The sequence below is a fragment of the Apodemus sylvaticus genome, chromosome 1, assembly GCF_947179515.1.
Source record: "Apodemus sylvaticus chromosome 1, mApoSyl1.1, whole genome shotgun sequence".
Taxonomy (NCBI): domain Eukaryota; kingdom Metazoa; phylum Chordata; class Mammalia; order Rodentia; family Muridae; genus Apodemus; species Apodemus sylvaticus.
This window is the reverse complement of record NC_067472.1, coordinates 185957495-185971886: the sequence shown is the minus strand read 5'-3', so window position 1 is coordinate 185971886 and position 14392 is coordinate 185957495. Positions and strand designations below refer to the sequence as shown.

The 14392-nt window shown below is 42.2% G+C and overlaps 1 protein-coding gene across 1 annotated transcript; it reads right to left on the bottom strand.

Moving 5' to 3' along the window:
* Window positions 1–8018: 8018 nt before the first annotated feature.
* On the bottom strand, window positions 8019–13591 carry LOC127697397 (cytochrome P450 2A8-like). The gene is given in 7 exon segments (XM_052200561.1): window positions 8019–8041; window positions 9668–9809; window positions 10380–10463; window positions 10465–10562; window positions 11234–11240; window positions 11605–11742; window positions 13418–13591. Coding segments are annotated over 7 exon segments (666 nt in total).
* Between the last annotated feature and the right edge of the window lie 801 nt (window positions 13592–14392).

Here is a 14392-nt window from a genome sequence, read left to right as displayed (position 1 = left end):
GAGGCCAACTGGGAAGGGGCAGCTTGCACTGGTGAGTCCAGCACTGACAAGATAAACTAACACCAGTGAGATCTAGATGGCAAAAGGCAAACGCAGGAACGTCACTAACAGAAATCAAGGCAATATGGCAACATCTGAACCCAATTCTCCTGTACCAACATGTCCTGGATACCCCATCACACCAGTAAAACAAGATTTGGATTTAAAATCACTGGTCATGATGCTGGTACAGAAACACATGAAGGTCATACATAAAGAAATTCAGGAGAAAATGGATCAAAAGGTAGAAGCCCTTGCAAGGGAAACACAAAAATCATTGAAAGAAATCCAGGAGAATACAAAAGCCAACAAGGAGGAAATGCAAAAAACACTTAAAGAAATACAGGAGAACTTTGCTCAACAGGCTGAGGTCATGAAAGACGAAACACAAAAATCTCTTAAAGAAATACAGGAGAACTTTGGTCAACAGGCTGAGCTCATGAAAGAGGAAACACAAAAATCTCTTAAAGAATTACAGGAAAGCACAAACATGCAAGTGAAGGAGCTAAGCAAAACCATCCAGGATCTAAAATCAGAAGTAGAAACAACTAAGAAAACTCAAAGGGAGACAACTTTGGAGATAGAAAGCCTTGGGAAGAAATCAGGGGACAGAGATACAAATATCAACAACAGAATACAAGAGATAGAAGAAAGAATCTCAGATGCTGAAGATTCCATAGAAACCATGGACTCAACAGTTAAAGAAAATGCAAAATGCAAAAAGCTTGTAACCCAAAATATCCAGGAAATCCAGGACACAATGAGAAGACCAAACCTAAGGATTATAGGCATAGATGAGAGTGAAGATTTACAACTTAAAGGGCCAGCAAATATCTTCAATAAAATTATGGAAGAAAACTTCCCTAACCTAAAGAGAGAGATGCCCATGAATATACAAGAAGCCTACAGAACTCCAAACAGACTGGACCAGAACAGAAATACTTCCCGTCACATAATAATCAAAACACCAAATGTTCTAAACAAAGAAAGAATATTAAAGGCAGTAAGAGAAAAAGGCCAAGTAACATATAAAGGAAGACCTATCAGAATCACAGCAGACTTTTCACCTGAGACTATGAAGGCTAGAAGGTCCTGGGCAGATCTCATGCAGACTTTAAGAGAACACAAATGCCAACCAAAACTACTATATCCAGCAAAACTCTCAATCACCATAGATGGAGAAACTAAGATATTTCATGACAAAACCAAGTTTACCCAATATCTATCCACAAACCTGGCCCTAAAAAGGATAATAGGAGGACAACACCAATACAAGGAGGGAAACTTCACCCTGGAAAAAGCAAGATAGTAACCTTTCATCAAACCCAAAAGAAGTTAAGCATTCAAATTTAAAAAATAACGTCAAAAATGATAGGAAGTAACAATCACTATTCCTTAATATCTCTTAACATCAATGGACTTAATGCCCCAATAAAAAGACACAGACTAACTGAATGGATACGTAAACAGGACCCTACATTTTGCTGCTTACAGGAAACACACCTCAGGGTCAAAGACAAACACTACCTTAGAGTAAAAGGCTGGAAGACAATTTTACAAGCAAATGGTCTCAGGAAAAAAGCTGGAGTAGCCATTTTAATATCAGATAAAATTGACTTTCAACCCAAAGTCATCAAAAGATACCCTGAGGGACACTTCTTGCTGGTCAAAGGAAAAATACAAAAAGAATAACTGTCAATCCTGAACATCTATGCCCCAAATGCAAGGGCACCCTCTTTCGTAAAAGAAACTTTATTAAAACTAAAAGCACACATTGCACCTAACACAATAATTGTGGGTGACTTCAACACTGCACTTTCCTCAATGGACCGATCAGGAAAACAGAAACTAAACAGGGACACAATGAAACTAATTGAAGCTTTGGACCAATTAGATTTAACAGATATATATAGAACATTCTATCCTAAAACAAAAGAATATACCTTTTTCTCAGCACCTCATGGTACCTTCTCCAAAATCGACCATATAATTGGTCACAAGACAGACCTCAACAAATATAAGAAGATCGAACTAATCCCATGCCTCCTATCTGATCACTATGGAGTAAAAGTGGTCTTCAATAGCAACAGAAACAACAGAAAGCCCACATACACGTGGAAACTGAACAATACTCTACTCAATGATACCTTGGTCAAGGAAGAAATAAAGAAAGAAATTAAAGACTTTTTAGAACACAATGAAAATGAAAACACAACATACCCAAATCTATGGGACACAATGAAAGCAGTGCTAAGAGGAAAACTCATAGCCCTGAGTGCCTCCAAAAAGAAAATGGAGAGAGCATACATTACCAGCTTAATGACACACCTGAAAGCCCTGGAACAAAAAGAAGCTATTTCGCCCAGGAGGAGTAGAAGGCAGGAAATCATCAAACTCAGGGCCGAAATCAATCAAGTAGAAACAAAGAGAACCATACAAAAAATCAACAATACCAGGAGCTGGTTCTTTGAGAAAATCAACAAGATAGATAAACCCTTAGCCAGAATGACCAAAGGGCACAGAGAAAGTATCCAAATTAACAAACTTAGAAATGAAAAGGGAGATATAACAACGGAAACTGAGGAAATCCAAAAAATCATCAGATCCTACTACAAGAGCCTATACTCAACACAACTGGAGAATCTGGAGGAAATGGACAATTTCCTTGACAGATACCAAATACCAAAATTAAATCAGGACCAACTAGACCATCTAAACAGTCCCATAATGCCTAAAGAAATAGAAGGAGTCATAGAAAGTCTTCCAACCAAAAAAAGCACAGGACCAGATGGCTTCAGTGCAGAATTCTACCAGACCTTCAAAGAAGACTTAACACCAATACTCTTCAAACTATTCCACAAAATAGAAACAGAAGGAACACTACCCAATTCCTTCTACGAAGCCACAATTACGCTGATACCAAAGCCACACAAAGATCCAACAAAGAAAGAGAACTTCAGACCAATTTCCCTTATGAACATCGATGCAAAAATACTCAATAAAATTCTTGCCAACCGAATCCAAGAACACATCAAAACGATCATCCACCATGATCAAGTAGGCTTTATCCCGGGAATGCAGGGTTGGTTCAATATACGGAAATCCATCAATACAATCCACTACATAAACAAACTCAAAGAACAAAACCACATGGTCATTTCATTGGATGCTGAAAAAGCATTTGACAAAATTCAGCATCCCTTCATGCTTAAAGTCTTGGAGAGAACAGGAATTCAAGGCCCATACCTAAACATAGTAAAAGCAATATACAGCAAACCGGTAGCCAGCATCAAACTAAATGGAGAGAAACTTGAAGTAATCCCACTGAAATCAGGGACCAGACAAGGCTGCCCCCTTTCTCCTTATCTTTTCAATATTGTACTTGAGGTACTAGCTCGGGCAATTCGACAACATAAGGAGGTCAAAGGGATACAAATTGGAAAGGAAGAAGTCAAACTATCATTATTTGCAGACGACATGATCGTCTACCTAAGTGACCCAAAGAACTCCACTAGAGAGCTCCTACAGCTGATAAACAACTTCAGCAAAGTGGCAGGTTATAAAGTCAACTCAAGCAAATCAGTGGCCTTCCTATACTCAAAGGATAAGCAGGCTGAGAAAGAAATTAGGGAAATGACCCCCTTCACAATAGCCACAAACAGTATAAAGTATCTTGGGGTGACTCTTACCAAACATGTGAAAGATCTGTATGACAAGAACTTCAAGACTCTGAAGAAGGAAATGGAAGAAGACCTCAAAAAATGGGAAAACCTCCCATGCTCATGGATCGGCAGAATCAATATAGTTAAAATGGCCATTTTGCCTAAAGCACTATACAGATTCAATGCAATACCCATCAAAATCCCAACTCAATTCTTCACAGAGTTAGAAAGAGCAATTATCAAATTCATCTGGAACAACAAAAAACCCAGGATAGCTAAAACTATTCTCAGCAACAAAAGAAAATCTGGGGGAATCAGTATCCCTGACCTCAAGCAATACTACAGAGCAATAGTGTTAAAAACTGCATGGTATTGGTACAGTGACAGGCAGGAGGATCAATGGAACAGGATTGAAGATCCAGAAATGAACCCACACACCTATGGCCACTTGATCCTCGACAAAGAGGCTGAAAACATCCAATGGTAAAAAGATAGCCTTTTCAACAAATGGTGCTGGTTCAACTGGAGGTCAGCATGCAGAAGAATGCGAATTGATCCATCCTTGTCTCCTTGTACTAAGCTCAAATCCAAATGGATCAAGGACCTCCACATAAAGCCAGACACTCTGAAGCTAATAGAAAAAAAACTGGGGAAGACCCTTGAGGACATCGGTACAGGGAGAAAGTTTCTGAACAGAACACCAATAGCGTATGCTCTAAGAGCAAGAATTGACAAATGGGACCTCATAAAATTACAAAGTTTCTGTAAGGCAAAGGACACCATCAAGAGGACAAATCGGCAACCAACAAATTGGGAAAAGATCTTCACCAATCCTACATCAGATAGAGGGCTAATATCGAATATATATAAAGAACTCAAGAAGTTAGACTCCAGAAAACCAAACAACCCTATTAAAAAATGGGGTACAGAGTTAAACAAAGAATTCTCACCTGAAGAACTTCGGATGGCGGAGAAGCATCTTAAAAAATGCTCAACTTCATTAGTCATTAGGGAAATGCAAATCAAAACAACCCTAAGATTTCATCTTACACCAGTCAGAATGGCTAAGATTAAAAATTCAGGAGACAGCAGTTGTTGGAGAGGGTGTGGAGAAAGAGGAACACTCCTCCACTGCTGGTGGGGTTGCAAATTGGTACAACCACTCTGGAAATCAGTCTGGCGGTTCCTCCGAAAACTGGGCACCTCACTTCCAGAAGATCCTGCTATACCACTCCTGGGCATATACCCAGAAGACTCCCCACCATGTAATAAGGATACATGTTCTACTATGTTCATAGTAGCCCTATTTATAATTGCCAGATGCTGGAAAGAACCCAGGTATCCCTCAACAGAAGAGTGGATACAAAAAATGTGGTATATCTACACAATGGAGTACTATTCAGCCATTAGAAACAATGAATTAATGAAATTCTTAGGCAAATGGATGGAGCTAGAGAATATCATACTAAGTGAGGTAACCCAGACTCAAAAGGTGAATCATGGTATGCACTCACTAATAAGTGGATATTAACCTAGAAAACTGGAATACCCAAAACATAATCCACACATCAAATGAGGTACAAGAAGAAAGGAGGAGTGGCCCCTGGTTCTGGAAAGACTCAGTGAAACAGTATTCAGCAAAACCAGAACGGGGAAGTGGGAAGGGGTGGGTGGGAGGACAGGGGAAGAGAAGGGGGCTTACGGGACTTTTGGGGAGTGGGGGGGCTAGAAAAGGGGAAATCATTTGAAATGTAAATAAATTATATCGAATAATAAAAAAAAATGCACATAGGCACAACACCTGTGTGTGTTTATTTCTCTCTCTCTCTCTCTCTCTCTCTCTCTCTCTCTCTCTCTCTCTCTCTCTCTCTCTGTGTGTGTGTGTGTGTGTGTGTGTGTGTGTGTGTGTGTGTGTGTGTGTGTGTGAAAGAGAGAGGGGGTATGTGTTTTGCTGTGTGTGTTTGTCTACAAAATTTAAGTGTAAACATAAAAATAAAATGATGCAGTTTGGTTAAGGCCTAGGAGCTGCTGTTCCAGGCTGTGCAGGTCTCCTATGGCTCAGAGCACTAAACAAGTGACCATGCAGGGACCCAATGGAAATGAACCTAAGCACACCATCTCTCCTCCATTAGGATGGAGCCCTGGAAGCTGATTTTCTCCCTGCTTGGATCTGAGTATGCCTGACAGGTCCTACTCTACTGTCCACCCCCTCCCCCTCACCAACTCCAATGCCCATTACCTGTTCCTCCTATCAGATTCATCCACATGATGTCGACTGGAGTGTATTAATCGTTCAGTTTTGTCCAGGTCACCCACACTGGCTGCTCACTGCAAAGGACCCGTAGGGTCATATCCGATATAGGAGAGGGTAAATTTATGCCTTCTCTGACGATTTATGCATGTACAGCCCAAACATGAATGCCACAGACGGGTGTACCAGCGTCTCCTTTGGGGGACGTTTCTTGTCTGGACATCATATCTAAGATCTTCCTCCATTATTGAGGCCTAGGGCCTCAGGGCCCCCTGAGGGCCACCCAAGATCTACTTTCCCTCTCTTCCCTTCCCTTTAGCTGATCACTGCTTCCCAAATTCTATAATAAAACAAAACAGATTTAAAACTCTTGCAAACAAAACACTAAACAGTCCAGCACGTTCAGTATCAACTGAACTATACTTCAGTATACAGCAGTACTGCTATGCTAGAACCACCACTGTTACATGCTGTGAGGTCACAATGGTGCTATGTTAATGTTCTATGCACACATGCCCCATTCTTCAGTGGTTGGAGGCCAGGTATCTAATACACTTATGTACTAAGCTCATTCTTTGAAAGTACACAATCTAGTAGTGTTTTCTTAGTATGTCATTAAAATTGTGCACCCATCACCCTATTTGTTTTAAAAACATTTTTATCTTTGAGAAGAAATCCTGTGGCCATTAGAAGTTACTCTTTACTCCTCCAGAGCCTACCACCTATCAGATTGTTAGGTACCAGCTCAACACATCCCTCTTTGATGACAGAAGTGTTACCTCCTAAAATAGGAACTTTAATTCTGGTTGTATAGAGCATCAATACAATAGCCTTCTCAATAACCCATGATATGTGGGGGTTTCTGTGGGTCCCACTCCAACTTCTGCTTTTCAGTTCTCATTCTATTGGGTATTGTTGTGTTAGTGGCTACTGCTGCTGTTGTTTCATTTTTAGTTTAGGGGATTTGGGTATTTTTGTTTGATTTATTGATTGATTTGAGAGAGGGAAAGAGGGAGGAAGAAAGAGAGAAAGAGAGAGAGATTCACAGACACACAAAGATACACTCACAGGCACACAGGCTTTGGCACAGGCACAGGCACAGGCACAGGCACGTGCACGGGCACAGGCATGGGCATGGACACGGACACGGACACAGACACAGACACACACACAGACACAGACACAGAGGGAGAATATGTGTGTAGCCCTGTCTGTTCTGAACCTAGCTCTGTAGACCGAGATGGCTCTGTAGATCAGGGAACCTGATATAGCTGTATGGTAAGAGGCTCTGTCAGAGCCTGACATAAACAGAGGCAAATGCTTCAGCCAACCATTGGATTGAGCATGGCGTCCCCAATGGAGGAGTGAGAAAAAGGACTGAAGGACCTTAAAGTTTTGCAACCCCCTAGGAAGAATAATAATATCAACCAACCAGACCAACCACAGAGCTCCTGGGACTAAACCACCAACCAAAGAGTATACATGCAGGGACCCACAACTCCAGCTGCATATGTAGAAGAGGATGGCAAAGGATGGGCATGAATAGTATGAGAGGCCCTTGGTCCTGTGAAGGCTCGATACCCCAGTGTAGGGGAATGCAAGGTAGGAGAGGTGGGAGTGGATGGATAGAAAAACACCTTCAAAGAAGTAGGCGGAGGGGGATGGAATAGGTGGTTCCTGGCCTGCTTCAGATTATTATATAATCTGCAATCTGCAATAGGTGAGCCCTTATTAAGCAAGGCTGGAAGGGACTCATTTTAGGAAAGATTCCTGCTATTAATATGCTTATCCTCTTGTTATTCTTAAACATACATAATAATCAATAAATGATAGCACACTCCTTTGGAGCAGATTGCTGCAGATCCATGAAGATGCCCTGTCTTATAGTGATGCTATATAGACAAAGAGATGACTTAACTTTTAATGATGATCTATAAGAATTCCTAAAATTATATCTGTAATTATGAAGCTCTTTTGTAATAGGAATGCAATTGGGCCCTTTTTCTGATAGTCAAAACTGCAATGAGAACTCTGTCAGTCTCCCAAGTGTCACAAGTTAATTGCTCTTAGATGGGAACCAGACCTTCTCCTACTCAGAGCACATGTCAAGAGGTTGTTAAACAATTAACCAGAGGTCATGAAAAGGGAACTAAAGATTTATCATAGATGCTAGGACAGCAGATAAAATGTTGACTGGGTTTATCTATGCAAACAATCACTTACTTAGGGTTTTAAACCTTCAGTGAACCTGTGGAGCAGAGACAGGTAATAAATCTTAGCTAGATAATTACTCCTAATGGATATGCATGTAAACATTCTCTGTTGCCTACTTCTATCTCAATTTATGATTTGATCTTTTCTGTGAACTTGTGATGAACATCATACCATGGTATCATGTATTCTGAAAGATGTACTGAAGACAAAGAAGAAAGGACTTTCTCTTTTTGCCTTTCCCCACTTTGAACGGGAACTTTTTATCCTTTCCCACTTAGAAGAATTTTTCCTTTTCCCTTCACATAGGATCTTCCTGCTCTTTCCCATAGATAGCTTTTATAGGAAACTTTTTATTTTTATTTATTCGATATATTCTTTATTTACATTTCAAATGATTTCCTCTTTTCTGGCTCCCCACTCCCTGAAAGTCCCATAAGCCCTCTTCCCTCCCCCTATTCCCAAATCCACCACTTCCAAATTCCCTGTTCTGGTATTCTCCTATACTGCTGCACTGAGCCTTTCCAGAACCAGGGGCCACTCCACAGTTCCTCTTGAACATCATTTAATATGTGGATTATGTCTTGGGTATTCCACGTTTCTAGGCTTATATCCACTTTGCAGTGAGTGCATATCATGATTGCTCTTTTGAGACTGGGTTGCCTCACTTAGTATGATGTTCTCCAGCTCCGTCCATTTGTCTAAGAATTTCATGAATTCATTGTTTCTGATGCTCCACTATGTTTATAGGAAACTTATTACAACTTAATAATAAATGATATTATAACTCTTTTAAGTGTCCCTTTTTCTTCCTGCTACTTCCAAGTAGCAGGTTGAAAGTTAGAACCCAAACAAAAGTGATTTTCTTAATCGCCTGTTGTTTTAGGATGAGGTGCTAAGTGCCTGAGACTGCAGTCTCTGACCTCAGAGGAACACAGAAGGCAGTTCAATTATAATAGCATAGCAAATTAAATGTAGATAAGTAAACTTTTTATTATACAGCAACTCTAAATATCTCATAAGACCTAGTCTTACCCACCCTCCAACACTCTTCCCCCTCCTCTGCCTCAAGAAGAACTTACAAGATAGACAATCACTTCCTGCTGGGTCTGGCCCCCTGCACAGCACTGTAATCTGAATAAACTTTCTGATTCTCCATTGCCCTTGTATGTGAGATAAGGGGACACATGATTGGCTGGCACAATGGGAACTCTACATCCTCCTCTAACAAATAGGCTCTCAAATGTGGCTGCTTTGTTTCTACATCCAAAGAGTGAGAAGACCTGTGTGTGTGACCTGGGAACAATTCAGATTCAGCCTGAGCCATGATTTTTCCCATCTCTGAAAGGAGTTTGACCATGCCTTTCCTTTGACCCCAGTCCACTTGGTTGTCTGGAAGGGAGACTCCAACAGTAAGATCAAAGGGGGAGAAAGATATAAGACTACTCTTCAGAAGGGGAGCCAGGAAGTGTTAGCCCTGTGTGTGTGAGGAGGGGCCTCTTACCAACAGAAAAGAGCATAAATGGATTGCTCTTCTTAAACTGCCCCCTGTTGTGCTGAAACTGCTGAGGGTTAAAGTCATTGGGATTGGAGAAGTACTTGGGATCTTTCAGCAAAGAGCCCAGTATAGGCAATACATCAGTGCCCTGGAAGACAGGAGCCATGGGACTAATTAGGCAAGGTGATAGATGAGCATCCTCAGGGCTCACAAGATTGGAAGGAAGAGGAGAAAAGGAGAGGGGCTGAGCTAAGGGGGAAGTGTTGGCCAATGTGACAGGTTCTCTTGGAGCAGTGGTGGTTCAAGTTCTCTGAGGAAGGTCTCTTGAGAGACTCACAATCTCTTGGAACAGAATGTTAGGGAATGAACAAGCCCATGCCTGTCAATTCAGGAGGTTGTGGGCCCAGGAAGAAGTTCACACTCCCTGGTACAGCAATTTGGGGTTTGTGTGCCTCAGCAGGCTGTATGGAGGAAGTGAGCCTCTTCAACATAAGTAACAAATTCTAAAGAAACAGAGTCATGGTCCTTACCATGAGAGTTTGCTAAACATGGGGTTGATGCCTGAAAAACAGGGAGACCCAGGATTGAGGACAGCTTAAACACCATGGTGAAGGAGCAAAATTTTCATCGAGAAGGAAGTGTGTAAAACTCTGACTGGGGATGGCCTGCTGAGTCAAGAGGACTGGAATGAAGACTCTTAGGCTCGGCAGGGAAGTACCTTGGGGATGAGGATGCCCCAAAACTTGATGTCCTTGGTAGTTCTACAAGCCACACCAAGAGGAATTATGTCTCCATATCTCTGGGATCTCATGGATCACAGCCTTGGTGTAAGGTGTCTGCATTCTATCCTCATATTGAGGCTGTTGGTTCCTGCCAATCACCTGGTCAATCTCCTCATGCACTATAGCTGAGAAGAAAAGATGTGTTTATACATTTAGAAAGGGAAGATGCATTAAATATGCAAAAATATGGTGATGTGGAATTATGGGTGAAATGTTATAGACCATTTGCAGTAGATGCTAGCTATATATGGTGCTGGAATAGGATCCCATTAACCTTCTTGGGCTAGAATCAGAGGCATTAAGCGGAGACATTTACAGATTGGTAAGAGAAAAAAAAGCAAAGTACATTCTATGATTGAGAGGAGCAGTTTCCAAATACGTTCAGGCCTTTTCATTTTTTAAATACAAGTGAGGCTCAGCATGAGATGGGAAGTTTTCAGAGATAAATTAGTAAGCCAGGATTCCCTCCAACACTGAGCCCCAGACACACTAGACAAGGCACACTACCATATGGAACATCACCATTGCAATACCATTGAATATATCTCAGAACTAGAGACATTGGACCATTCTAGTCTAAGCAGGCCTTAGGTGCATGCTGAATAAGGCAAATTGTAATTTTGAGCAATCAACCATTTGCCATCTTATGTCTGCCTGAAATTAGACATGCTCATGATTATATAAGTACATGCATTGTGGGAAATGGCATGCCCAGTTAGCAAAGGCTTACATAACTCAAGCCTGTCAATCAAAACCCAAAACCACACACACCCTGCCTTTAGCAATCAACCCTTTGTCTTTCTGAACTCATAAAAGGAAACCCTGGACAATCGCCTGGGTTCCTCAGCAAATCCTGCTCAACCCTCCACTCCTTTACACTGTAGCTATTCCTTACTTTCTCCTTGATTAGGAAAAATACCCCACAGCTTTTCCATTTGTTGCATTTCTTCAGAATTCTGAAAGTAGCTTAAAAATATGCTAAGAACCTGGAGAAACCAGTCAGATGGTGACCAGCATTCACAATGGGTGCCTATCAGATCAGCTTCCTTCAGAGACTATCTTAAATCCCTGATATCTGGGAGAACTGGGGTAGGGATAGCCAATGTCCAGCACGGTGTAGTGGTCTGTGGCCTCTACCATCCCTGTCTCCCTCAACTTTACCTGCAACGGCAGGTGCTTCATGAGGAGCAAGAAGTTGAAGCTCATGGCTGTGCTGTCCATCTCTGTGCCCACGAAGAAAAGGTTCAGTGTGGTCATCAACAGATTCCTCTTGGGAAAATGAGTTTGGGGGTTCTTCTCCTACAGGGAGAGGGACATATATCTTAATTCCACTTAGCACTCTTTTAGACACTACTGGGAGTTTTCCCAGGATTCACTTTTCTTGGGTTCAGATTGAAGGTGGGAAGGGAGAGTCTGACCAATCAAGGCCCTCCCCAAGTGCTGGCTTCTCTCATACCCCGCAAGAAACAAACATAAAATCCTTCTTCCTTGGTCTTTCCCTTGGTGAATCTCTGTACTTTTGCTATCAACCTGGTTGGAATTTATTTAAAATAGTAATGATATTTTTAAAAAGAGGAGAGATGGTGGAGAGGGTAAGAAAGGGGAGAGAAGTAGAGAAGATAGAAATGAAGAGATGACAAAGGGAGGAGTTTCTGCAAGATGGAGAATCAGAATTGGCAATGAGAACAGCCTACTTTTTCACAATTTGAAGATGCCCTTGGAGGGAATTCTTCCCCTGCAGGTGTGCATTTGTGAAGCGTGCCTGCATGTGTTTTTGCACACATGTATGTGCCTAAATGAGCATGAGTGCCAGAGTGCATCTCTCTCACTGTGTGTATGTGTGTGTGGGGGGGGGGTGTGCATGTGTGTGTGTGTCTGTATGTGTGTGCATGCACATCTGTGTGCTGATTATTTCTGGGTACAAGTGCGCCTGTGGGTGTCCACACCCATAAGTATATATGAGACAGCCAGAAGAGAACATTGCATATCTTTTATCAGTCACTGCCCTATTCATTTGAGGCAGGGTCTGCTGTCGAACCTAGCTGTAAAAGAACTTCTGGGGAAATTAGTATCCCAGACCTCAAGCAATACTACAGAGCAATAGTGTTAAAAAACTGCATGGCAATGGCACAGTGACAGGCAAGTGGACCAATGGAATAGAATTGAAGACCCAGAAATGAATCCACACACCTAGGGTCACTTGATCTTCGACAAAGGAGCCAAAAACATCCAGTGGAAAAAAGATAGCCTTTTCAACAAATGGTGCTGCTTCAACTGGAGGTCAGCATGCAGAAGAATGCCAATTGATCCATTCTTATCTCATTGTACTAAGCTCAACTCCAAGTGGATCAAGGACCTCCACATAAAACCAGACACACTGAAACTAATAGAAGGGGATACCAAGCAGGATACCTGGGGGACAGTTAGAGAACCACAGAAATCCAGGGAGAACAGAATTCTAAAACAATCTCAAAAAGGCCAAAGAGCAAATTAACAGTAAACAGGAAAGTGGATCCAGGGCAGAAAGGGCTTCGAAAGGGCACTCAGGGAAGGCCATGAAACCTGCCACTACACATCTGTCAGGCCTAGTTCCCCATGTGCTGTGATTCTCACCATAGCCTTTGAAGAACCAGGTGCAGAAAGCTTGCTCTCCACGACCACTGACTTCCTCAGCCTAGTTCTCCAGAGCCTCCCTCATGGCATCATTTCCCCATGGCACCACAGCAGGACGAGGCCCCAGAGGAGTGTTGAACACAGGAACATACTGCTCCCTGATCCGGTGAAGGGACAAGTTAGAGAGGCCATTCCTGCAACATCCCATGTCCTGATGTCAGGTACATAGATGCATTGCGGTGATGTATCAAACCTCTAAACTATGTCTGCATCCTGGCCTAGTCAGTCTTCTGCCTCAGAATCTGAGCCACACTGGGCATGCTCCACAGCTCAAATGCACCATCTCTCTGCCCAGTACTACCTTTAAGAGGGAATCATAAAACTTCTTTGTGTCCAGAAAGTTGCCAAGGAAGGGTAATGGGGTAGGTCCTTGAGGCATCTTCCTCAAGATTTTCCTCTGCCTCCACTCAGATGTTATGATTATGACACTGAAGCAGGTCAGCACAGCCACCAGGAGCATCCCAGAGGCCAACATGGAGGCAGGGGGATGGACATGCAGGTGGTTATCTCTGGGATGATGTATCTTTATACTCTAGGCTGGAAGGATGGCTCTAGCTCCTTTTTAATAATTATCTCATTTTTTCCTCCCAGCTATTGCCCATGGTGACATTGCCTTGGTTATGAAACTGGCAGCAAGAGAAGAGGAAGGGGGTTCACATGTAGTGGATGTTAGGACAGAAGAAAATTGTACCAAGTTTGCATAATGAGATGAGAGTATGGATTAGGACATTTCTATAATTGAAGACATGGTAACATCTGCATGTGAAGGAAGCATGCAGATACAAGGTAGAGGGTCTCAGACAGAGAAAGAACATCACGGGGACATGGATTTCTGGTTTTAAAAATAATCCAGGGGCTTGGGACTTTTATTTGATTGCACAGGACATGTTGCTGTGGATTCAGGACCCTCTAGTGAGAATGCATAGAAAGTTAGTACCTTAGAGGGGAGATTCTGGAGTTGTGATCTGAAGATGTGGGGTTAATGGAGGATCCAGACCTGTGGGTTTGGAGTTCCTGGCAGGTGAAGTGTACTGAATGTCCAATAGGATCCTGCAGCCAGCACTGGATTCCAGCTGTTGCATTTTCTTTGACCCTATGTTGTCTCCCAATACCAAGAATTCTTAAGGAAGCCTCAAAGTGAGACCAGGACTGATACCATATAATCATATAAGCAAGACATTCCATTCCCACATGTGGCATGGAAAAGGGGAAAACAGCCAGGTCCTCATGTCCCTGGGACATTACTTAGGATGAGGAGAAAAGCAGGGGAAATCTC